Consider the following 27,244-nt stretch of genomic DNA (forward strand, 5'->3'; position numbering starts at 1 on the left):
ATCTTCATTTTTTATGGTTCTGATCTGTCCATCTGAAGTTTGACAGATGTAGCCTGTTAGGGAAAGAACGTTACCTCATATGACCTTGGGAAAGAATCTTTCCCTTTTATAACAAGTACCACATTGCAGGTGTCATTTTGGGTAGGGGATTATTTGACTCCTTTGATTCAAATAATGGCAAAATTTTTAAAAACACAACAAAATAAGATGTACTGTTAAGATAGTCATGCAGCAAATGCTAACAAAAACATAAATTAATAAAAATTTCACAGATTGTCTAAAAGTCTATGATAAATATAACAAAACGAAGAAAAACACCCCATGAGGACAAATACATTTTCCTAAAGTCTGTTTTGACTTAGTTCCCGGTTCCTTCTTAATATGCCAAACGTATATTTAGTTTTTTATTTACAACTATTGTCAAGTGCAAGCCCTTTGAGCCACACTTGTCTTTCCTATTTGTGATTAAATATTATGGAAAAGGAACGGGCTCTATAGGAAGAGAGACCTACAGAGCTGGGGTCAAATTTTGGTTCTGCCATATATGGTATGTGTGCCCTAGGGCAGGTTACCTAACCTCTCTGATCCTCAGTTTTGTCCTTTTGAAAGGGAAGTATAATCTACTTTTTGGATAGTTGTGATGTGGTAGTTCTAGAAGAAGTATTAGTAGAAATAATAGCATTTATAAAGTGTCAGGCATTTTTCAAAATGTTTTATGTTCATTATGACATTTAATCTTCTGTAAGATAAGTACTGTAGGGGAGTACTGAACCTCCCCTCTTAGGTTCAGTGGCTGGAGCCTGTAAAACAAACGGACAAAAGACAGATTAAGCAGGAGATAAAAATGAAGTTTGGGAATTCCCTGGCAGTCCAGTGGTTAGGACTCAGTGCTTTCACTGCTGTGACCCAGGTTGAGTCCCTGGTCTGAGAACTAAGATCCTGCAAGCCTCACGGCACAGCCAAAAAATCCCTAAAAAACAAAAACAAACAACAAAAAAACCCAAAAAAAAGCAGAGTTTATTTACACATGCAATGCACATACCCATGGGAGAACTCAACGATGAGTAACTCAAAGGGATCCTTAGAATTGGGAGCTTATATAATATCTTAACAAAGTGCAATAAATTGTGGAGAAGTTGAAGACAAAGGAAAAGGGTTTGGGTTTATCTCCCTGCCAAGCCCCATTAGAAAATAAGTTCCATTAGGTCAGGGGTTTTTGCCTGTTTGGTTTAATTCTGTTTCACCAGCACCTATAACACTGCCTGATTCATGCTAAGGGGTCAGTAAATATCTTTGGAATGAACATGTTTCCCCATTTTATAGATAGGGAAACTGAAATTCAGATAGGTAACTTGCCCAGAGTGATCTTAACTACTAGGAGAACTAAGTTAGATGAAGCTCTTCTTATCCATATTGGTTTTCAGGGAAATCCACCATTTGTGATTGCTACCTTTTCATATACCTTCTCAAAACTGGGAAATATTCAATAAAAATGCAGTAAAATGAGTTTTGCTTTATACATTTGCTTTTTTATTTAGACACAAAATAAAGATTTTAATAAAATAGGAATTTCTACATGTGATAGCATGTGACTTTGAGTCTATGTTTGTTAAACATAATAACTCTATGACCATTTCTATGACAGAAAAGATTATTATAGGATGAATTGAAACCTATGATGACACTGGCATAATAGGCTGATGGGTTCTGAAAGTGTACTTTTCAAAATAGATTTTTTTTCCAAGTTAAAGACTAGAATTACTAGAGATAGCAATCTTCAGCAGCATCTACTTTTCATAGATCTCTCCTCACTTTCAAATTAATGTAAAATATGCTCCTCTCCATCAAATTGTCACTACTTGTTTTTTTTCTCTTTCCTAAAGAAAATCCAGTGTTTTTTCCAATCTGAAATTGAGCTTACTTCAAAGGAATTTCTAAGCGTGTTCACATCAGGAGGACTTGCTCCAAGCTTGGGAATCATAAATAGTACATATACGGGCATCTTTCACTTTAATTTAACTTTGGTAATTACATTTTATTTTATTTTGTGGTATGTTATTAACAGGAAGAATACTCTTCCTTTTAGCATGTGTTTTTTAAAACAGCTAGTCCAGTAATATTACATCTGTATGTGGTTTAAACCCAATAATACATTGTTATACTTTTTACTTTAAAGTCATTTTTTAAAGAAATTAAGAAAAGAAAAAGATTCATGTGGGTTTTTTTTTTTTTTTACTTTTTATTGCCATCCAGTGTCTTCAGCATACAGAACTTGTAGCATTTCTTACAGTGCAGGTCTGCTGGCAATTAATTCTCTGGAAGTTGTTTCCCCTTTATTTCACCTTTTTGTGTGTGGGGGTAACAACTTCATTAAGATATAATTTATATACCATACAATTTGCCTATTTAAAGTGTACAATTAAATGGTTTTTAGTATATTCATAGAGTGCAACCATCACTACTATCTAATTTTAGAACACTTTCATCACTTCCAAAAGACAGCCCATACCCATTGACAATCACTCCGCATTCTACCTTCTACTCCCCAGTCTTAAGCAACCACTAATCTACTTTCTGTCTCTGTAGATTTGCTTATTCTGAACATTTCATGTAAATGAAGTCATATAATATGCAGTCTTCTGTGACTGGCTTCTTTCAGTTAGAATAACGTTTTCAAGGTTCATCCATGTGATAGCATGTATCAGTACTTCATTTCTTTTTATTGCCAAATAATATCCCACTGTTTTGGTACCATATTTTGTTTTTCCATTCATCAGTTGATGAACATTTGGGTTTTTTCCACTTTTTGGCTATTATGAATAAAGCTGCTACGAACTTCTGTGTACAGTTTTTGTGTGGAAATTTTGGTTTTTTATTTCTCTTCTGTATATAACTAGAAAATGGAATTGCTAGGTTATAGGGTAACTCTATATTTAACCTTTTGAGGAACTGCCAGACTGTTTTCCACAGTGGTTGGACTCTTTTACATACCCATCATCAGTATATTGGGGTTCAAATTTCCACATTCTCACCAACACTTGTTATTTTCTGTTTTTTGTTTTGTTTTGTTTTGTTTTGTTATAGCCATCCCACTGGGCGTGAAGTGCTATCTCATTATATTTCGATTTGCATTTCCCTGATGATTAATGATGTTGAGCATCTTTTCATTGCTCAACAGTGTTTATTGGCCATTTGAATATCTTCTTTGTGAAGATATCTATATAGATTATTAATTGGGTTGTCTTTTTATTGTTGAGTTGTAAAAGTTCTTTATACATTCTCAATTCAAGTCCCTTATCAGACAAATGACTTGCAAATATTTTCTTCCATTCTGTGGGTGGATTTTTTATTTTCATGATACTGTCTTTTGATGCACAAAAATGTTTTTGATGAAGTATTAGGTATCTATTTTTTCTTTCGTTGCTTATTCTTTTGGTGTCATAAATAGGAAACCATTGCCTAATCCAGAGTAATGGAGATTTACCCCTATGTTTTCTTCTGAGAGGTTCATAGTTTTACCTTTTACATTTAGGTCTTTGATATATTTTGAGTTGAATTTTGTGTGTGGTGTGGGGTAGGGGGGTCCACATTCATTATTTTGTATGTGGATATCCAGCTATCCTAGCACCATCTGTTGAAAATACTATTACTGTTTCCCTACTGAATTGTTTTGGCACTTTTGCTGAAAATCAATCAACTCTAAATGTGAGGGTTTATTTCTGGATTCTCAAATCTATTGCTTTGATCTATACATCTACCCTTATTCCAGTACCATGTTGTTTTGTTACTGCTGCTTTGTAGTAAGTTTTGAAATTGAGAAGGGTGAGTCCTCCATCTTTGTTCTTTTTCAAGATTGTTTTTGCTAGTCTCCATATAAATTTCACTAGTTTCCATATGAATTTTAGGATAAACTTTTAGGATAAATTTTAGGATAAAGAAGCCAGCTGCAATTCTGATAAGAATTGTGTTGAGTCTGTAGATCAGTTTTGGGAGTATCACCATTTTAGTAATCTTCCAATCCATGAATATGGGTTGTCTTTCCATTTATTTACATTTTCTTGAATTTCTTTCAACAATTTTTCGTAGTTTTCAGAGTATAAGTTTTGCACTTGCTTTTTTTTTTTTTTTTTTGTGGTACGCGGGACTCTCACTGTTGTGTCCTCTCCTGTTATGGAGCACAGGCTCCGGGCGCACAGGCTCAGCAGCCATGGCTCACGGGCGTAGCCGCTCCACGGCATGTGGGATCCTCCCAGACTGGGGCACGAACCTGTGTCCCCTGCATTGGCAGGCGGACTCTCAACCACTGCACCACCAGGGAAGCCCTGCACTTCTTTTGTTAAATTTATGTCTAATATTTTATTCTTTTTGATGCTGTTGTAAGGAGAATTGCTTCCTTATTCTCATTTCCAGAGTGTTCTTTGCAAGTGTATAAAAAATACACTTAATTTTTGTATATTTATCTTATATCCTGAACTTGCTGAACTCATTTATAAATTCTAGTAGTTTTTAGTGGTCACCTTAGTTTTTGAATGATTATTTTGTCAGATATAGAATTGCTGGGTGACTTCATTTGCTTTCAGCATTTTGAATATGTCATTCTGCATTTTGAATATGTCACCTGATACCATTGTTTCTGAATGAGAAGTCAGCTATTAATTTTATTATTGTCTCCTGTATGTAATGTGTTATTTTTCTCTGGGTGCTTTTAAGATGTTCTCTTTGTATTTACCCTGAGAGGTTCTCTGGGCTACTTGGATTGAATTTGGAAAGTCTTCAACCACTATTTCTCCAAAGAAATGTTCTACCCTTTTCTCTGTCTCTTTGCCTGACTGGGACTCCAATTAGGCACATTTTGGAACACGTTTTATTGACCCACAGATCTCTACAGCTCCATTTATTTTTCTTTAATCATTTTCCGCCTTTTCAAATTGAATAATTTCAATTGTTATATATCTAAGTTCACTTATTCTTTCTTTTTTTAAATAAATTTATTTATTTTATTTATTTATATTTGCATTGGGTCTTTGTTGCTGTGCGCGGGCGGGCTTTCTCTGGTTGCGGCAAGCAGGGGCTACTCTTCGTTTTGGTGCATAGGCTTCTCACTGTGGTGGTTTCTCTTGTTGCAGAGCATGGGCTCTAGGCACGCAGGCTTCAGTAGTTGTGGCATCCAGGCTCAGTAGTTATGGCGCACGGACTTAGTTGCTCCATGGCATGTGGGATCTTCCTGGACCAGGGCTTGAACCTGTGTCCCCTGCATTGGCAGGTGGATCCTTAACCACTGTGCCACTAGGGAAGCCCTAAGTTCACTTATTCTTTCTTTTGCCATCTCCAATCTATTGAACTCATCTAGTAAATATTTATTTCAGTTATACTTTTCAGCCTCACTATTTCCATTTCGTTTTATTGTTGTATTTTTCATTTCGGTGCTGGATTTCCTATCCATTCCCTCATTAACACATTTTCCTTAAATCCGTTTGCATATTCGTAATAGCTGCTTTGAAGTCTTCGTCTGTATCTGAACTCATTCTGAGTCAGTTTATGGTTTATCTTCTTTTCCCTGAATATCAGTTACATGTTCTCGTTTCTTTCCATGTCTTGTCATTTTTGGGAGAAAAGTGGACATTGAAGATAATAAGCTGTAACAACTCTGGATTCTGCTATTTTCTTATAAGAATTTGCTGATGTTTTTGTTGGTGGTGGTCTAAAATGCTATTAATTGCCCTGGCACAAATTGCAAAATGTCTTACCTATGGTTTCAGCAGCTGCTATCTCTGCTCAGTTCTACTAACTTCCACTGCTGACTTTTTTTTTCACATGGCCTTCTCAGGATCTCCCCGGCACTTGTGTTGCCCAAGGATATGGACAGAGTTTATATTTAACTCTTAGATCATTGTTTTTAAAGTTCCCTTGTGCCTGGGATTTTCCTCTTACATTCCTAAATTTTCTGTCAGCAGCAGGTTCTGTCCTCTGACACATCAAGCCAGTAATGCTTCAGCTTTGTGCTGTCTGAGCTTGGCTGTATGATATTCCATTTTGTGGCTATATTCTTACACATAACTGATGAATACTTTAGTTATTTCCAATCTTGTACTCTCACAAACAATGATGAAAAATATCCTTGAACACATTTCATTTCACACATATGTGAGTATAATGCAGGATAAATTCCCAAGAGTGAAATTGCTGGGTAAAGGACATATACATTGGATGTTTTTGTTTAATTTTAGTTTTTAAAATATAGGGTAGAATATGCCAAAATAAGTGTTGCTATTAACATTGTAAAACACTGTTTTCTGATGTCTTCTTTGTTCAAGTTCAGTGATCGAGTTTATTGGTTGATTGATATTCCCAGAGAAAACATTACAAAAAATACAGGTAAGAATGATCTGAATTCACTATTTTACACATGGGTCTGGATTGACAAATTTACCAAGTAAAAAAACATTTATTATGTTAAAAAATTATGTTATTTCATGTTAATGTCTCCTGTGGTATTTGGGATATACATACTTACTAAAAACTAGTGATTCATCTGAAATTCAAATTTAACTGGGCTTCCTGTATTTTACCTGGCAGTTATATTATAGATAGATGGTTCTGACATACATAGCATTTATATTATTCTTTAGTTAAAGTAAACTCATTTTCTAGAACTTGAAATTCATAGTATTGAGAAAGTCAGGTACCAATTAATTTTAATGAAATGGAATCATTAATTTAAAAATGTGATATGTAGTGTATTAGTTTACCATTTGGTCTACTATTAAATGCTATGTGGCAACCTAGTTTATATACTACTGTAAATACCAAGAAGGAAAGAGCAGGAAAGTCAAATTCCAGAAGGTGTGAGTATTGAGCTAGTGAACTGAGCTAGTAGATCTTCAGGCATGAGATACAGACCCATAGTTTAAAAATGATAAAGGGTATATTATTCTAATATGGTAGGTGCAAGAAATAGAAACCATCCTGACCTCGCTAAAGGAAAAAGACTAAATTTCTTTTTGTTGTGGAACCCAAAGACAAAAGTGAAGCCAGATTATAAGAAGGAATTAGAAGTAAGAAATGGAGAACCATCAAGAACCCAGGGAATAATTTCACCCTGTTTCTCTTATCTGTATTTTCTGTACATCTATAATTATTTTTCCTTTCATGCAGACTAGTTTCCTAAAGCTGCCTCACTGCTGTCAAAGTTTTATATATATTTCCTAGGGGCCAGCCCAATTCCAAATCCCCAGGAGAGTATCTTCAATTGGCCTAGAATTGATCCTGCACCCACTTGTGTGCCAGTCAAATGTAGCAGGTGATGATGAATTGGGACAGTGAGATGGTGGGATCATACAGGCAAACCCCTCTAAGTATGGCAAAGTTAAAGGATGAACCAAATTGTGTGTCCTACAGAGTAAACGGCAGGGGGGAAGTGAGAATAAGGCAGAAAGGATAGAAAAGACTCTATATAAGGAAGCATCAAAGATAAAAACTGCAAAAGAAGCCCCAGTATTATAACAGCTAACATGGATTATATCACTATTTTTATCCTTTATTTATCTCAATTTTTTCAAATTAATCTATCGGAACTTTTTGTGATTTTTTTTCAAGGAATTCATCCTGAAGATTGTACTCCTTTAAAAAAAAAAAGGGAGTACAGTCTAATGATGGATTGTTCTAGCTGCTTGCCTAATATTGACATTAGTTTGACAATCGAAGAAGTGAAGATCACTTGTTATTTTCACTTCTTCTATTTATAAGATTTAATTTCAGAAATGCATTGATTCTAAGATCACCCAGGCAAGAACAAAGGTGATCTGAAAACTTAAGTATTTTATGGAAAGAGACCAAATGATCTCTGCCTATCCTGACACAACTTCTGGATTGAGTAAAAAGAAATATATTTGAGCTTATAATGTAATAGAAGAGAATGGTCTAATGTTAGTAATATGCTAGAAATCATGAAAGAAAATCTTAAGGGGGAAGGAGACCATATTTGCTCATTCACTTTTTACTCCTTAATCATATCTTATTTGCTGCCATGCCATGAATTTGAGTATTATGTATCTGTAAAATCTTGGGAAGGGTAGTTTACGTAACATCAACAGCAAAGGTAGCAAAATAATCATCATAGTAGTAGTAGAACTTGCCGGTAGCATTTACTGAATTCTTATATTTTCAGCATGACTCTAAACACTTTACCTAACTAAATTCATTTATTACTCAATGTGTGTTAGTTACTATTGTCAGCTCCATTTTCGAATGATTTAACTGAGGCCTATGGAGCCATATGGAGATTTGGTGATAGCTAGAAAGTGGTGAAGGCAGTTTGAAGTTTGAACTACCTAGAACTGTTGAAGGTAAAAAGAGTCCCTCCTTAATTTATACTTCACAATTTGTTCTTTTTTCATTCTAAAATAAGGTATAATTTACATTCAGTAATATATACCCTTTTTAGTGCCTAGCTCTATAAATTTTCACAGATGTATACAATTGTGTAATCATGAATCGAGATTTAGAACAATTCCATCACCCAATAAAATTACCCCACCAGTAGTGAACTCTCTGTCTCGTGAACCCCAGGAACCACGGATCTGTTCCTATTGTTTTGTTTATTCCAGAGCCATATAAATGGAATCATCAAATATGTAGTCTTTTGAGTCTGGCTACTTTCACTTAGCATAATTCATTTGAGATTTACTATGTTGTAGTTTTTTCTGTTTTCTTACTGGGTAGTATTCCACTGTATGGATGTACCATAGTTTATTTTGTTGCAGGGCATTTGGATTTTTTCAGTTTTTGGCAATTATGAATAAGGCTGCTATAGGCATTCTCATACAGATTCTTGTGGTGAACACAAATTTTTGTTGCATTTGGCTAATACCAGATAGTAGGATTACTGTGTCATATGGTAAGTTTAACTGTATAAGAAATTATCAAACTATTTTCCAAAGTAGCAGTATCATTTTGCATTCTCACCACCAGGTTATCTGGATCCATGCCAGCACTTAGTATATATAAGTGTGTGTGTATGTTTGTATACATGTATACATATACATTTATACATATATGTATATTTATACAATATGTATATATGTATACTTATATATAAATATATTTTAATATGTATAAATATGTTTGTATTTAATTTAGCCATTCTAATAGGTGTAGAGTGATATTTAATTATGGTTTTAATTTGCATTTCCCTAATAACTAATGACAACGAACAACCTTTTTTGTGCTTATTTGCCATTTGGTGAATTATCTATTCAAATCTTTTGCAAGTTCATTGTATGTTCTGGATACAACTCCTTTATCAGATATATGATTTATAAATATTTTCTCCTAGTCTGTGGCTTGTATTTTTAATCTCTTAAGAATGTCCTTTGTAGATTAGAGTTTTTAATTTTGATGAAGTCTAATTTATCAGTTTTTTATTTTATGGATTGTACTTTCGGCATCATACCTAAGAAGTCTTTGCCTAACCAACAAAAAAGTTCTCCTATATTTACTTCTAGAAGTTTATGGTTCTAGGTTTTGTATTTAGGCCTATGACGGAATTTAAGTTAGTTTTTGTACATTATATGGACTGAGGGTAATTTGGGGGAAATATGGATATCCAGTTATTCCACCACCTTTGTTGTAAAAGCTATTTTGTGTCCACTGAGTTGCTATTTCTGGGCTCTCTATCCTTTACCAATGCCACACTTGATTACTTTAGCTTTATAAATAATAAGCTTATAATGAGTAATATTAACCCTTCAACTTTGATCTTTTTCTTTTGTTCTTTTAGTTCTTTTGTCTCTCCATGTAAATTTTACAATCAGTTTGCTTAGTTCTACAAAAAATTCTGCTGTGATTTTTTAAATCTCAATCAGAATTGCATTGAATCTATAGATTAGTTTAGGGGAAACTGACGTCTTAACAATATTGAGTCTTCCAATCCATGGACACAGTATATCTCTCCATTTATTTACATCTCCTCTGATTTATTTCATCAGGGTTTTGTCGTTTTCAGCATAGAGATCTTGCATATACTTTAAGAAATTTATATCTAAGTATTTCATGGGTTTGATGTTACTATAAAAGGTTTTTTGTTTTTTTTTCGGTACGTGGGCCTCTCATTGTTGTGGCCTCTCACATTGCGGAGCGCAGGCTCCAGATGCGCAGGCTCAGCGACCATGGCTCACGGGCCTAGCCGCTCCGCGGCATGTGGGATCTTCCCAGACCAGGGCACGAACCCGTGTCCCCTGCGTCGGCAGGCAGACTCTCAACCACTGTGCCACCAGGGAAGCCCTAAATGGTTATTTTTAATATTTTAATTTCCAATTGTTCATTAATAATATGTAAATATGTAATTGATTTTTGTAGATTGACCTTATATCTTGCAACTTTGTTAAATTCACTTATTAGTTCTAGTAGTCTTTTGTATATTCTTTGGGATTTTCTACATGGATAAACATCCATCTAGAAATAGAGATAATTTTATATATTTCTTCCATTCTAATATGATTCATTTTATTTATTTATATATGTATTTACTTACGTACTTACTTGTTTATCTTTGCCTTATTGTGCTGGTGGGATCTCCAGTACAATGTTGAATAGGAATGGTGAGAGAGGACATCTCTGCCTTGTTTCCAACTTTAGGGAGAGAATATTCAGCCTTTCCTCATTAAGTATGATGTTATCTGTAAGTATTTTGCAGATGCCTCTTATCAGGTTAAGGAAGTTCCCTTCTATTCCTAGTTTGCTGAGTTCAAGAATTGGTGTTGAATTCTGTTAAATGCTCTTTCTGCATCTATTGAGATGATTATGAGGATTTTCTTCTTTCATCCCATGATATGAAGAATTCCATTGATTCGTTTTTGAATTCTCAACCAGCCTTGCAATCCTAGGATAAACAGCTCTTAGTTATGATGCATTATCCTTTTTGTGTATTGCTGGACTCGTTTGGCTAGTGGGTTCTTGGGGTTATCAGTCTGGAGTTTTATTTTCTTGTAATACCTTTATCTCCTTTCGGTATCAGGTAATGCTGCCTTTATCAAATGAGTTGCTTAGCTGCTGCTGCTGATGAACGCTGGGGGCGGTGCTCAGCTTTAAGCTGAAAACCAAGGGCACACAGGGCTTTGGGCAGGAGTTGAGGAAGCCCAGCACAGGTGATACCAGACTTGAGTTCATACTGAGCTGAAGAAACTTTAGAATCTTCATTGCCCTGGGGAATCTTCCATGGGTCCCACAGGATCCTGCTGTTGGCTCTTGAGCCCCAGATATGGAACCCGGAAGACACGCGCTTCAGACACCAAGTCTCCATTCCTCTGTTCCCTATGAGTTCAAGAATGTTTTTGACGGGAAAGCCAAGCCAGTGACCTTTTCAGAAAACCCAGGCTCGTGGTGGGTGGGAAAACGTTGATGCACATGGTTTTCCAGCCACATCACTGTTTTCATTTCAAAGGTATTTCTACTTTGATTTCTGAACTGAAATGCTGTCTATAAGGAGTATCAGGAGGGCTCGTGTAAGGGGCTGATAACACTGCATTCTCCATAGACAAAAGGACTTATCTAGATCGTTTTTATCGTATTGGAATCCATCTTCCAACAAGCTTTTACTAGAAAGTTGTTTCTATTTCTTGATTTTCTTTTAAATAATCATCTTTTGGTCTGAATTACACAGATTTTTAAAAATCGTTTTTATCCAGGAATCTGAGCAGAAAATTTAGTTTCTGAGTTTCATGGTAGCCTCTTTATTGGACAGTGTTTATGAGTAAGGAACAAGTTCATTGTTTCTGGGTCTGACAGCAGTGCTGGGACCAGCAAGGATCCCTTTGTCTACATTCCTTCCTGGTGGGATCTGGCTCTGCTTGCCAGGTGGGGTCGTCTCCAGGACTTTAAGAGTGAAGTATTGCTGAGTCCCACGGAAAACAGTTGGCAGATGCAGACAGGGGTGTTTTGAGAAAGTTTGCCTTGCCTTGAAGCCCTCTGTTAAATAAAGGCAATTTGGGGGCTATTAGCTATACAATTGCTAGAATGAAAGTGACTTATGTGGTGATATTGGGACTGAGTTCTAAAAGCTTGTGTTTCTGGGTCTGCTTTTTAAGTGGGTGAATTCAAGGTGGGAAAACAATGAGCCTCATTCTAGGAAATACGGTGTTTTGCACAGAAGCTTCTTTCAAAGGGAGTCCTGGTTTAATTGCCAAAATGAAATGAAGGTGGGCGCTGTCCATAATCTCACAGGTGTTTGATTTGCTTGTGGTTTTTGAAATCCTGACTGGTAGGTAAACCTGGTCAGAGGACAAAGTAAGTATGTAGGCTTTTAGATCTAAATTGCATTGAAATAAAGCTCATTTCTAAAAAGGGAAATATATAAATAAATATGAGTTGAGAAGAGTTCCCTCCTATATTATGGAAGAATTTTTGCAGAATTGGTATTTTTTTCACCAAATGTTTGGTGGTATTCACCAGTGGAGGTTTCTGGGCATGGAGTTTTCTCTGTGGGAAGGATTTTAACTACAAATTCAATTTCCTTAATAGATATGGGAACATTCAAGTTTTCTGTTTTTTCTGAAGTGATTTTCGGCAGTTTGTATCTTTCAAGGAACTTGTCCATTTCATCTAAATTGTTGAATTTGTAACTTAGGTGTTTTTGTGATATTCTTTTATTAACCTTAAAGGGTCTATAGTGATGTGCCCTATTTCATCTTATTGATATTTGCATCTTTATTTCCTTCTTGATTCGTCTGGCCTGGTGGAAGCTCATCAACATTACTGACCCTTTCAAAGAAGCATCTTTAGATTTCATTGATTGTGATGATTGTTTTTCTGGTCTTCATTTTGTTGATTTCACTGTTTCATCCTTCTACTTCCTTTGGGATTCATTTGCTCCTTTTTTTCTAGTCTCTTAAGTTGGGGACCTTTAGATCAGCAGGTGGCAAACTACAGTTTGCAGACCAAGTTTGGTCTGCTGCCTGTTTTTGTAAATAAGTTTTATTGGAACACAGCTGTGCTCATATATTTATGTTTTCTATAGCTGCTTGTTGGCTACCATGGCAGAGTTGAAGTGTTGAGACAGAGACCATATGGCCCACAAAACCCCAAATATTTACTATTTGACACTTTATAAGGCCAGTACTATCTTTTAATCCCTGCTTCAGATAATTGATTTGAGATCTTTCTTTTTTAATATATTTTACTACTATATATTTCTCTTTAGCACTGCTTTATCTGCATCTCATAAATTTTTATGTGTTTTCATTTTCTTTCAAAATATTTTCTAATTCCCCACGCCACTTTCTCTTTGACCTGTGGTTATTCAGAAATGTGTTGTAAAATGTCCATATAGCTGGGGATTTTCCAGATATCTTTCTGTTACTGATTTTTCTAGATTAATTCTATTATGTTCTGAGAACATATTTTGTATGATCATTTGTTAAGATGGTGTTTATGGCCTATTTGGTGAATCTTCCCTGTGCACTTGAAAACAATGCTTACTTTGCTGTTTGTCACTGGAGTGCTCTGTAAGTGTTTATTGGGTCAGTTGGTTGATAGTGTTATTCAGCTTTTCATATCCTCACTCATTACTCAGTTACTTAGAGAGGAGTGTTGAAATATCCAACTATAATTGTTGATTTGTTTATTTCTCCTTTTAGTCTTATTATGTTTTTGTTTGTTTGTTTGTTTTGGCCATGCTACACGGCTTGTGGGATCTCATTTCCCCAACCAGGTATCGAACTCGGGCCACTTCAGTGAAAGCCCAGAATCCTAACCACTAGACTGCCAGGGAAATCCCCAGTTTTATCAGCTTTTGATTCATGTATTTGGAAGCTCTGTTAGGCATGTGCACATTTAGGGCTGTCATACCTTTTCAGTGAATTGATCCCTTTATCATATGTATTTTTCCTCTTTATTCTTGATATTACCTTGATCTGAAGTCTCCTTTGTCAGATACTGATATAGCCATTACACCTTTCTTTTGATTAGTATTTGCATAAGATATATTTTTCATTCTTTTACATTTTTTCCCCAAGACAACTTTTAGAACACATTAAGCAACAGAATAGAAGTACACAAGTGAATTTTAAAGTAAAATCAGTGCATCAATGAGTGTGATCTAACACAAAAGTACAGATGCCTCACAATGGTGGAGGAAGGCATAAATCTAAACCAGAGATTGGAGGAGAGATGCATATAAGGGAGGAAGGACCTTGGCATACTGACTTATCAAGGTAGATTCAACTGATGTCTTTAACTTCCAAATACCTTGGTCCCTAATTGGTAGTCTGAGATAAGCATGATACTTGGTCACAAAGAGCAACAGTAGGTATCAGCTGTGTCTGGAAAGGGGAAGAAGTTCAGAATCCTGAAGAGACTGTGGACACTCAACTCTATAATAATGAGGTAGAGGGTATGAGGCTACAAGAACCATAGGGAGACTGCGCTCTTCTATGTCAGGCACTAACCACACTGCAGCAAGGTACAATGAAAAATTACTCAAGTTACTAGTTTACTGGAAGAACAGGAGTAGCTGTAGGAAGGACTCTATGGAAAACGTCCAGCTGATATAGAGAAAATAAACATTAGATCAGTGAAATAACTATTGTGTTATTTTTCAGAATAGGTACCATCACCGTAGTCACTGATCTAATGGATGTGTCTTCTTAACCCAAAGTAACAAAGGTTTTAACAGCCAGATAGCCCTCTTTTCTGTAACTCTTGGTGCAGTTCTATTGTTGTTCTCACTGAGTTGTTAAATAGCATATGAAACAGATATGAGGTCACATAAACTACCTGAATAGGTTTGCCTAGAACTTTGGCATTGACCTCTTCAACTTCCAGCTCTGGGTCTACCAGTTGACACTGTTCACACAGTCTCTTGGCTGCTTCATATACATCTTTCACTGTATGAGCCACATTACAGGTGGGATTAATATTTCCTGTGTGTTTAGGATGAGCAGGGTTAGTATCACCACCAAACAGAAGTGTGTGCCGGTTAATATGCATGTGGAAAGAGATACAGTTGGTATAAAACCAATCCAGATAATATTGGCTGTTACTGCTGTTGAAACCCATACTTTCCCTTACATTTGATCACTCCATGTACCATTATAGGAACCACATTGTTGTTTCTATTTGTGATTTTTATCAAGACTTGTATAAAGTTATACAAGACCTGTGGATTCTCAGTGCTCTTATTTTCATATTTCAGAAGTTCAAGAAAGCTATGCCTATACCAACTTTGAACCAGGCACACTGAAGCCCAGTTGTTACCCATCAGAAGATTGACTTCTCTCATTGTGTTGGCCAGTTGTGCAGGAAGCTCCTTTTGTAGAAACATATAGGATATTTTCTCACACCATTATCTTTCCCCCAATCCAGGAATTGCTTGATAAAGAGCAGTGACAGCAAGAAGCATAAATAGCACTTGATCTACTTATTTAGCTGTTTAAGCAGTCACTAGAAGAGCCATATCCTCGCCAGGGTGGTGCACAGATCCACCTAGAGGCCTGGATGGACATGAGGGCTTGTGTAGCTGAGCTGTTTGGATCAGGCATGTTCTTCGTGAGCATGCCCTGGTTTCAGCCTCGACTTATGGGTACAACTGCTGCAGCACCCAGGCTGAGTTCATCACCTTGGCTTCCCCAGGCCCACCCATTCTTTAACTTTTAACTCAGTTATACTTTTGTATTTAAAGTGGGTTTCTTAGAGTTAGCATATCTTTCAGTCTTGATTTTCACATCTAATCTGGAAATCTGTCTTTTAATTAGTATTTTTAGGCCATTTACATTTAATGCAATTTCTAGTATGGTTGTACTGAAATCTACCATTAGGGTTTTTTCTATTCTATCTCTTCTGTTTTACTTTTCTTTTTCTTTCTTCATCCATATTAATTATTTTTTATGACTCTGTTTTGTCTCAACTATTGGTTTATTATTCTTTAAAGAAATTTTTTGGTGTTTGCCCTAGGGTTTATACTATTTATTTTATTTTATTTATTTATTTTTGGCCATGCCACGCAGTTTGTGGGATCTTAGTTCCCTGACCAGGGATTGAACCTGTGCCCTGGGCAGTGAAAGCACAGAGTCCTAACCACTGGACCACCAGGGAATTCCTGGTATACTAAATATTTTAATTAATCATGGTCTACTTTCAAAAAATATTATACCACTTCACCTGAAGTGGCACAATTTGCTTCTTACCAAGCTATAAGAGCTCTCAGAGAAAAATTATAATCTAAAATATTATTGTCTGGGTTCATTGCTGTATTGGTAAGATCACTTCATAATTCTTTTTTCCTTATTTTATCATCAAAATGTTTGATGGGAAAACATATATAAATGCAATCAAAATGATTGGGAAATAAAAGGTAATTGTGGTCGGTAATGTTCATATAGTCTTAAATTTCACCAACGTGACATACAAAAAAATAGCTGATTGTTTGCCTTTTGTTTTCAAACAGATATTGCAGCTGTAGAAGAATGGTTAGTAAGGATCACTTTGCAACATGGATTAAATATTTATACTACTGAAGGAACACTATTGGATAGTGTTCGAGGTAAATGCCAGTAGATAAAAGTGAAGTGAAAATTTGTAATATTCTTTCAACAAACCTTGTAAGCTATGACATGCCAGACTCTGTGCTAAGTGCTAGAGATAGATAAATAAGAGATGATCATGACTCTTGAAGGGCTTACAATCTGATGAGGCAAAGAATTAAATACACGTGGGTAATTGTTAATAGAGCTCAGTAAAGAGTGCTATAGAGGGCTTCCCTGGTGGCGCAGTGGTTGAGAGTCTGCCTGCCAATGCAGGGGACGCGGGTTTGTGCCCTGGTCTGGAAGGATCCGCGGAGCGGCTAGGCCCATGAGCCATGGCCGCTGAGCCTGTGCCTCCGGAGCCTGTGCTCCGCAATGGGAGAGGCCACAACAGTGAGAGGCCCGCATACCGCAAAAAAAAAAAAAAAGAGTGTTATAGAAATATGGAAATATATGTTTTCTATAGCCATATTGGGGGGTCATCATAAACAATGGCTTTATAGAGTTAGTTTTTGCATCTTCTATAAAGATGTTATAGAAGATATTGTTTATTGCATCACAGTCTACTTTATGAGGACCATCAAGCAAAAAGTTTTGCTCAGTCTTAGTAAGAACATTTGTATTTCTTCATAAAAAAATTGGTTTTTTTAAGGTTATGAGCACTGAGGCATATAACTGACTAGGCTTTTCTTTTTCAATTGTCTGATCTATAGCCCAATTTTTGGGTCAGCCATAGTATATAGAAAAAAACCTCCATCCTGGAGTTTGTATTTATTCTCATTTTCCTCACCTTCCCTTTTTACTTTTATTCTTTTGCACCCACTTTGACATGGTGCTATGTAGAAGCCAGAGTAAAAATAAATATTTCATCTTATGGAAAGAAACACCTGGGTAGCTTTAAGAAGATAATGATGATTCAGGGCCAAAATGGTGAAGTAGGAAGACCCTGAACTCACCTCCTTCCATAGGCACACCAAAATTACAACTATTTACAGAGCAACTATCTATGAGAATGACCAGAAGACTAGCAAAAAAGATTTCCCACAGCTAAGCAAATAAAGAAGGAACCAAAATATAATGAGTGGGAGGGGTAGAGACACTGTATAGTCAAGACCAACATCCCCAAGTAGGCAACCCACAAATGAGTGGATAATCACACTTTCAGAGGTCCTCCCTAAGGAGCAGGGGGTCCAAACCTCACATTAGGCTCACTAGACCAGGGGTCCTGCACTGGGAAGACAAGCCCCCAGAACATCTGGCTTTGATAGCTAGTGGGGCTTGTGTGTGGGAGAGCCAGAGAGCTGTGAGAAACAGAGACTCTGCTCTGAAAGGGCACACACGAAATCTAACATGTTCTGAGTCTCAGTGCAGAGGCAGTAACTTGAAGAGTCTGGGTCAGACTCACTTAAGAGATCATCAACTTAAAATAATCATGTATATTATCATGTAAATAATAATGTACGTAGGTTGTTATATATGAACCTCATGGTACCCACAAACCAAAAACCTATGATGGATAAACAAAAAAGAGAAATGAATCCAAACATAATACTAAAGATAGTCATCAGGCACAAATGAAGAGAGCAAAAGAAGAAGAGAGGAACAGAAAAGAGAAAAAACCCCACAAAACCAGAAAACAATGAACAAAATGGTAATAAGTATATACGTTTCAATAATTTTGCTTTAAATGCAAATGGACTAAATGCTCCAATAAAAACATAGTGGCTGAATGGATTAAAAAACAAAAACACGAGAATTCACATTGTTAAAATGACCATACTGCCCAAAGCAATCTACAGATTCAATGCAATCGCTGTCAAAATACTAATGGTGTGGGGGAACTTCAAGACAGAGGAGGAGTAAGATATGGAGATCACCTTCCTCCCCACAAATACATCAAAAATACATCTACATGTGGAACAACTCCTACAGAACACCTACCGAACAATGGCAGAAGACCTCAGACTTCCCGAAAGGCAATAAACTGCCCACGTACCTGAGTAGGGCAGAAGAAAAATGGAAAAACAGAGACAAAAGAGTAAGAATGAGACTTGCACCTCTGGGAGGGAGCTGTGAAGGAGGAAAATTTTCCACACACTAGGAAGCCCCTTCACTGGTGGAGATGGGGGATGGGCGGTGGGGAAGCTTCGGAGCCACGGAGGAGAGCACAGCAACAGGGGTGCAGAGGGCAAAGCAGAGAGATTCCCACACAGAGGATCAGTACCGACCAGCACTCACCAGCCCGCGAGGCTTGTCTGCTCACCCCCTGGGGCAGGTGGGGGCTGAGAGCTGAGGCTCGGGCTTCGGAGGTCAGATCCCAGGGATAGGGCTGGGGTTGGCTGACTGAACACAGCCTGAAGGGGGCTAGTGTGACACAGCTAGCCAGGAGGGAGTCTGGGAAAAACTCTGGACCTGCCCAAGAGGCGAGAGACCATTGTTTCAGGGTGCATGAGGAGAGGGGATTCAGAGCACCACCTAAACGAGCTCCAGAGACGGCACGAGCTGTGGCTATCAGTGCAGACACCAGAGATGGGCATGAGACGCTAAGGCTGCTGCTGCAGCCACCAAGAAGCCTGTGTACAAGCACAGGTCACTCTCCACACCTCCCCTCCCAGGAGCCTGTGCAGCCTGCCACTGCCAGGGTCCCGTGATCCAGGGACAACTTCCCTGGGAGAACGCACGGCATGCCTCAGGTTGTTACAATGTCATGCCAGCCTCTCCTGCCACAGGCTTGCCCCACATTCCATACCTCTCCCTCCCCCAAGCCTGAGTGAGCCAAGCCCCCTAATCAGCTGCTATTTTAACCCTGTCCTGTCTGGGTGGGGAACAGATGCCCTCAGACAACCTACACGCAGAGGCGGGGCCAAATCCAAAGCTGAACCCCGGGAGCTGTGCGAACAAAGAAGACAAAGGGAAATTACTCCCAGCAGCCACAGGAGCAGCAGATTAAATCTCCACAACTTCATATACCCTGCATCTGTGGAATACCTGAATAGACAACGAATCATCCCAAAATTGAGGCAGTGGGCTTTGGCAGAAACTGTACACTTGGGGTTTGCTTTCTTCATCTAATTTGTTTCTGGCTTTATGTTTATCTTAGTTTAGTATTTAGAGCTTATTATCATTGGTAGATTTGTGCATTTATTTGGCTGCTCACTTCCTTTTATATATATATTTTTTTTTTCCTTTTTCTCTTTTCCTGAGTGTGTATGTGTATGTTTCTTTGTGTGACTTTTGTCTGTATAACTTTGCTTTTACCATTTGTACGAGGGTTCACTCTGTATTTTTTTTGTTTGTTTGTTTTTGTATAGTTTTTAGCACTTGTTATCACTGGTGGATTAGTTTTTTGGTTTGGTTGCTCTCTCTTTTTGTTTTATTACTTTTTAATTTTTTTATTTTTAACAATATTTTTTATCTTAATAACTTCATTTTATTTTTCTTTCTTTCTTTCTGTCTCTTTTTTTTTCTCCCTTTTCTTCTGAGCCATGTGTCTGACAGGGTCTTGGTCCTCCGGCTGGGTGTCAGGCCTGAGCCTCTGAGGTGGGAGAGCCGAGTTCAGGACATTGGTCCACCAGAGACCTCACAGCCCCACGTAATATCAAACAGTGAAAGCTCTCCCAGAGATTTCCATCTCAACACTAAGACCCAGCTCTATTCAATAACCATCCAGCTACAGTGCTGGACACCCTATGCCAAACAACTAGCAACACAGGAACACAACCTCACCTATTAGCATAGAGGCTGCCTAAAATCATAATAAGTTCACAGGCACCCCAAAACACATCACTGGACTTGGTCCTGGCCAACAGAAAGAAAAGATCCAACCTCATCCACCAGAACACAGGCACCAGTCCCCTCCACAAGAAAACCTACACAACCCACTGAACCAACCTTACCCACTGGGGGCAGACACCAAACACAACAGGAACTACAAACCTGCAGCCTGTGAAAAGGAGACCCCAAACACAGTAAGTTAAGCAAAATGAGAAGACAGAAAGACACAGCAGATGAAGGAGCAAGGTAAAAACCCACCAGACCAAACAAATGAAGAGGAGATAGGCAGTCTACCTGAAAAAGAATTCAGAGTAATGATAATAAAGATGATCCAAAATGCTAGAAATAGAATGGAGAAAATACAAGAAATATTTAAGAAGGACCTAGAAGAACTAAAGAGCAAACAAACAATGATGAACAACAGAATAAATGAAATTAAAAATTCTCTAGAAGGAATCAATAGCAGAATAACTGAGAAAGAAGAGTGGATAAGTGACCTGGAAGAGAAAATAGTGGAAATAACTACCACAGAGCAGTATAAAGAAAAAAGAATGAAACGAATTGAGGACAGTCTCAGAGACCTCTGGGACAACATTAAACACACCAACATTTGAATTATAAGGGTCCCAGAAGAAGAGAAAAAAAAAGGGACTGATAAAATATTTGAAGAGATTATAGTTGAAAACTTCCCTAATACAATTACAGGAAAAAATCTGTAAAAGATACAAACACGTGTAGGCTAAACAGTACACTACTAAATAACCATGAGATCACTGAAGAAATCAAAGAGGAAATAAAAAAATACCTAGAAACAAATGACAATGAAAACATGTCAACCGAAAACCTATGGGAGGCAGCAAAAGCAGTTCTAAGAGGGAAGTTTATAGCAATACAATTCTACCTCAAGAAACAGGGAAAATCTTAAATAAGCAACCTAACCTTACATATAAAGCAATTAGAGAGAGAATAATAATAAAAAAAAAAAGTTAGCACAAGGAAAGAAATCATAAAGATCAGATCAGAAATAAATGAAAAAGAAATGAAGGAAATGATAGCAAAGATCAATAAAACTGAAATCAGGTTCTTTGAGAAGTTAAACAAAATTCGTAAACCATTAGCCAGACTCATCAAGAAAAAATGAAAGACTGAAATCAACAGAATTAGAAATGAAAAAGGAAAAGTAACAACTGACACTGCAGAAATACAAAGGATCATGAGAGATTACTACAAGCAACTATTTGCTAATAAAATGGACAACCTGGAAGAAATGGACAAATTCTCAGAAAAGCACAACCTTCTGAGACTGAACCAGGAAGAAATAGAAAATATGAACAGACCAGTCACAAGCACTGAAATTGAAACTGTGATTAAAAATCTTCCAACAAACAAAAACCCAGGACCAGATGGATTCACAGGTGAATTCTATCAAACATTTACAGAAGAGTTAACACCTATCCTTCTCAAACTCTTCAAAAATATAGCAGAGGAAGGAACACTCCCAAACTCATTCTACGAGGCCACCATCACCCTGATACCCAAACCAGACAAAGATATCACAAAAAAAGAAAACTACAGGGCTTCCCTGGTGGTGCAGTTGTTGAGAGTCCGCCTGCCACTGAATGGATAAAGAAGATGTGGCACATATATACAATGGAATATTACTCAGACATAAAAAGAAATGAAATTGAGTTATTTATAGTTAGGTGGTGGACCTAGAGTCTGTCATACAGAGTTAAGTAAGTCAGAAAGAGAAAATCAAATACCGTATGCTGACACATATATATAGAATCTAAAAAAAAAAAAAATGTTTCTGAAGAACCTAGGGGCAAGACAAGATAAAGACACCAATGTAGAGAATGGATTTGAGGACACGGGGAGGGGGAAGGGTAACCTGGGATAAAGTGAGAAGAGTGGCATGGACATATATACACTACCAAATGTAAAATAGATAGCTAGTGGGAAGCAGCTGCATTCACAGGGAGAACAGCTTGGTGTTTTGTGACCACCTAGCGGGGTGGGATAGGGAGTGTGGGAGGGAGATGCAAGGGGGAGGAGATATGGGGATATATGTATATGTATAGCTGATTCACTTTGTTATACAGCAGAAACTAACACACCATTGTAAAGCAATTATACTCCAATAAAGATGTTTTAAAAAAAATACTGATGGCATTTTTCACAGAAGTAGAACAAGTAATTTTAAAATATATATGGAAACACAAAGGACCCTGGATAGCCCAAACAATCTTTTTTTTTAACATCTTTATTGGAGTATAATTGCTTTACAATGTTGTGTTAGTTTCTGCTTTATCACAAAGTGAATCAGCTATATGTATACATATTTCCCCATTAAAACAATCTTGAGAAGAACAATGCTAGAGGTATCATGCTCCTTGATTTTAAATTGTTGTACTCTAAAGTTATAGTAACTAAAACTGTGGTACTGGCTCAAAAATCAGACACATAGATCAATGGAACAGAATCAAGAGTCCAGAAATGAATCTACACTTATGCATTCAGTACATCTACCGAACAAAAAAGGAGACAAGAATGTACAGTGGGGGAGAAGACAGCTTCTTCAATAATTAGTTTTGGGAAAATTGGAAAGCTACAGGCAAAAGAATCAAACTGGACTAATTTCTCACACCTTATACAAAAATAACTGAAAATGGATTAAAGACTTAAATGTAAGACCTGAAACCATAAAACTCCTAGAGGAAAACGTAGGCAGTACAGACTTTGACATGAGTTGTAGCAGTATTTTTTTGGATCTTTCTCCTCACACAAGGGAAACCGAAGCCAAAAACAAAAGGGACCACATCAGCTATTCTAAAAGGCTTTTGCACCGCGAAGGAAATTATCAACAAAACCAAAAGCCTACTGAATGGGAGAAGATATTTGCAAATGATATATCTGATAAGGTGTTAACATCCAAAATGTACAAAGAACTCATACAGCTCAACATAAAAAAAAGTGAAAAACCTGATTTTAAAAATGGGCAGAAGAACTGAACATTTTTCCAAAGAAGACATGCAGATGGCCAACAGGCACATGAAAAGATGCTCAACCTCATTGATCATCAGGGAAGTGCAACTCGGAACTACAGTGAGCTATCACCTCACACCTGTCTGAATGACTATTATTGTAGAGTCAAGACGTAACAAGTGTTGGCAAGGCTGTGGAAAAAAGGGACCCTTGTGCACTGTTGATGGGAATGTAAATCGGTCCGGCCACCGTGGAGAATGAATAATTCTTAAAGGTTGCAGCTGCAGAGAGGAGGCCAGTGTCGTCGGGGCACAGTAGATTACAGAGTGGTGTGGGGTGAGTGTAGAGAGACTGGCAGAGACCTCTGTAAAGTGTGGATTTTATTCTAATAATAATGAAAAGCCACTGGAGTGTTTTAAGCAAGACAGTGATAAATTCCGACTTCTGCTCTATGAAAAAGATCACTTTGGCTGCTGTGTAGAGAACTGACTGTCGAGGAAGGAGGACAAGAATGGAATAAAGGAAATTGGTTGGCAGCTGTCACGCAGGAGATGGTCTGGGGTACTTGGGCTGTGGGACGAGCAGTGGAGATGGTGAGAAGTTAGAGTCTTCAGGATACAGTTTAGAAGTAGAGCTGATATGACCTCTGGGTGGACTGGGGATGAAGGACACAGATATTAAGGATGAATCCTAGATTTCTTACTTGAGCAATGAAGTGGATGGTGGTATCATTTTCTGAGATGCTGAAGACATGAGGAGAAAACACTGGGAACTGGCAATCAAGCATTAAGGTTAGAGTTACAGCTGGGAACCTTTCTTCATTACCTATCTCAAATGAGATGTTGAAAAATATTGTCCCTACTTCCTCATCTCTGATCCGGAGTCCAGACTACTCCACTAAAATTGCTCTTAATACAATCACCAGTCACTTTCACATTGGTCACTTTTCCATCTCCTTTGTAGCTTCTCAGCAGTCAAGACTTTTGATCACTCCCTCATTCTTAAAACGTTTAAAATAGACCACATGGGTAAAGAGGCATTTTCGATTCAGTGCAATCATGTCGCAGATACAAGCTCAAATCTCCCTGTCCTTTAAGATCTGGTCATTAATTGTACACGTATGCTATACCCTGGAAAGTCAACTGCCTTACCCCAGATTTCTTTGAATTTCAGAGTGAATTAGTTTGGTTATAAATTGTTTCTCTTCTTCTTCTTGGCTGTTGCTGTGCTACACTATGTCAACCCAGATGGAAACTTAGCTCCTTTTCTTGCTTTGCACAAAGTGAAGCATATATCGCCTGAAGTCTTTGGCTTTGTAGCAGATTTTATTGAGAGTTTGATGAGGAGATGGAGGAGATTCACGATGCAGAAATGTAAATAGCTACAGAGTGATTGTGTCTCTATTCTTAAAAGTCCTTTGACTATTTTTGAAATTCAGACAACAGTACTCTGTCAAACTGTCCTTGCTTACTTTTTGTATTCTCTTTTCTCATTTTTTCAGAAAAAAAAATCATCCCATTTCTCATGCTTTAAAATTTGACTTTATCCAGCTCCAACCCTTTGTATATCTAAGAGTAGATTGCTGCATTGAAGGGTTGGAGATGTCCTACCTCTGATTGGTTTTTCCTGTTTGTCCCTCCCTAACTCCCTTGTATCTTCCAGAAATCCTTCTAAGTGTCTTGGCCACTGATGACAACTTTCCCTGTTCCCTATTGCTTTTCTAGATTTATTCTTATTTATATATATATATATATCCTGCTCTCTATGGGATTGGGAAAGTGAACAGAAAGTAAATGTGTGGCCTCTCAAAGCAGAAGTTATTCTCTATGCTATAAATGTGCAAACCCTGTGATCCAGCAACTCCATTTCTAGAGATAGATCCTGTGGCCAATTGTTTTTTCCAAAGATGTTCAAAGCTGTATCTCCCACCTCACCTGCTCTTCTGCAGTATGACCTGGCCAGGCCCCCTTCAAGGAAATTAGACTTCATTCCTCCTACTCTGGAAAATAAGAATCAACAACCTATTTTTAACTGATGAAAAGTGAGGTAATACACCCATTTTTTTAAAACAATGGAACAGTTCCTTTACATAGTGCCTTTAAAACCCATAAAAGAAAGCAGTTATGAATTATCAGAGAAATGCAAATCAAAACTACAATGAGGTACCACCTCATGTGGGTCAGAATGGCCATCATTAAAAAGTCTATGACTAACAAATGCTGGTGAGGGTGTGGAGAAAAGGGAACCCTCCTACACTGTTGGTGGGAATGTAAGTTGGTGCAGCCACTGTGGAAAACAGTATGGGAGTTCCTCAGAAAACTAAAAACAGAACTACCATATGATTCAGCAGTCCCACTCCTGGGCATATATCCAGACAAAACCATAATTCAAAAAGGTACACACACCCCTGTGTTCATAGCAGCACTATTCACAATAGCCAAGACATGGAAACAACCTAAATGTCTGTTGACAGATGTACAGATAAAGAAGATGTGGTACATATATACAATGGAATATCACTCAGCCATAAAAAATAACAAAATAATGCCATTAACAGCAACATGGATGCAACTAGAGATTATTGTACTAAGTGAAGTAAGTCCAACAGAGAAAGACAAATATCATATGATATCACTTATATGTGGAACCTAAAGTATGACACAAATGAACCTATCTAAGAAACGGGTCATGGACATAGAGAATAGACTGCTGGTTGCCAAGGGGGAGGGGGGTGGGAGAGGGACGGCTTGGGAGTTTGGGATTAGCAGATGCAAACTGATATATCTAGAATGAATAAACAAGGTCCTACTGTATAGCACAGAGAACTATATTCAATAGCCTGTGACAAACCATAATGGAAAAGAATATGAAAAAGGATGTATATATATGTATAACTTAGTCACTTTGCTGTACAGCAGTAATTAAGACAGCATTGTAAATCAACTATATTTCAATTTATAAAAATTAAAAAAACCTTTTTAAAGATAAAAAGAAAACCGTAGTGTTCTATTTTCAAGAGTGCCACCACAACTTAAACACCAAAACTTGATTTCCGCAGAACCTCTTCTTCAGTGGAAACTTGGGACTATAATGACAAAAAACGACATCAGTAAATTATATCCACATGTGGTAGATCTCAAAACGGCAAAGTGCCCATGTGCCAATGATGTAGTGTTACTTGGCTTCATTATGAACACAACACTTGATGGTAAGTTTGCAGCTTTATTCAGATTTGGAGGTGGTGTTTTGTATTTTATTACAGTGACGTTTAACTGGCAGTACAAGTTAAACACATAGGCGTAATGGAGTGAAAATGTCTCCAAAAAACACCTAAGAACTTACTCTTCATCACTTTCCCTTGTCTACTTGCTAGTGTGATAAACTTTTTTCTCTGTGACTTTTGCCATGTTACTAGTGACTTCAGTGTCTCTCCAAATTTCCTTGATACTCTGCCCTCTGTTAATATGTTCCTCCCTCCCAGAGATTATTCATTGCATTTCTAATCCATCTTCTATGCCTGCCATATGTGAATAGGTAAAGTTGTTCTAAGGTATCACATTATTTTATTTGTTACATATGTGTTTTTCAGTTACTGTTGTAATATTTAATAGCATCCTTACACATTTCAATTACTAATCATCTTGTTCTAGTTTGTTTTTCTTAGGTGATTGATGAAGTCCTAGTCCCCAAATCTAATAAATATGAGGGAAAAAAAGAATTAAAAGATAAGAAACAAAATTTTATTACTCATAGATTATATGTGTATCTATATAAATATCCAAAAGAATCAACAGACTATCAGAACAAATATGGGAGTGCTATGGAACTGAGGAACATATTAACAATATACAAAAACCACTCCACCAAAGAGTAATTAAAGATTATAATTTTAAAAATCCTATTCAGAAAGTAATAAACTCCAATAGGGACCTAGAAATAAACAAAAAACGACTTGCAAGGCCTGTTGTATA

At 37.3% G+C, this 27,244-nt stretch overlaps 1 protein-coding gene and 1 pseudogene across 1 annotated transcript in view; one reads left to right on the forward strand and one right to left on the reverse strand.

The window, feature by feature from the left end:
- CATSPERB (catsper channel auxiliary subunit beta) overlaps positions 1-27,244 on the forward strand; it is a 124,431-nt gene that overhangs the window by 11,053 nt on the left and 86,134 nt on the right. Inside the window, exons 3-6 of the mRNA XM_024736277.1 lie at positions 1,884-2,024; positions 6,315-6,375; positions 16,439-16,534; positions 26,332-26,481. Of these exons, the coding sequence (XP_024592045.1) occupies positions 1,884-2,024; positions 6,315-6,375; positions 16,439-16,534; positions 26,332-26,481 (448 nt within the window). The remainder of the gene's footprint in view (positions 1-1,883; positions 2,025-6,314; positions 6,376-16,438; positions 16,535-26,331; positions 26,482-27,244) is intronic.
- LOC112393861 (pyruvate dehydrogenase (acetyl-transferring) kinase isozyme 3, mitochondrial pseudogene) lies at positions 14,559-15,634 on the reverse strand (annotated as a pseudogene).

This window comes from Neophocaena asiaeorientalis, unplaced genomic scaffold (genome assembly GCF_003031525.2).
Source record: "Neophocaena asiaeorientalis asiaeorientalis breed wild unplaced genomic scaffold, Neophocaena_asiaeorientalis_V1.1 scaffold152, whole genome shotgun sequence".
Taxonomy (NCBI): Eukaryota; Metazoa; Chordata; class Mammalia; order Artiodactyla; family Phocoenidae; genus Neophocaena; species Neophocaena asiaeorientalis.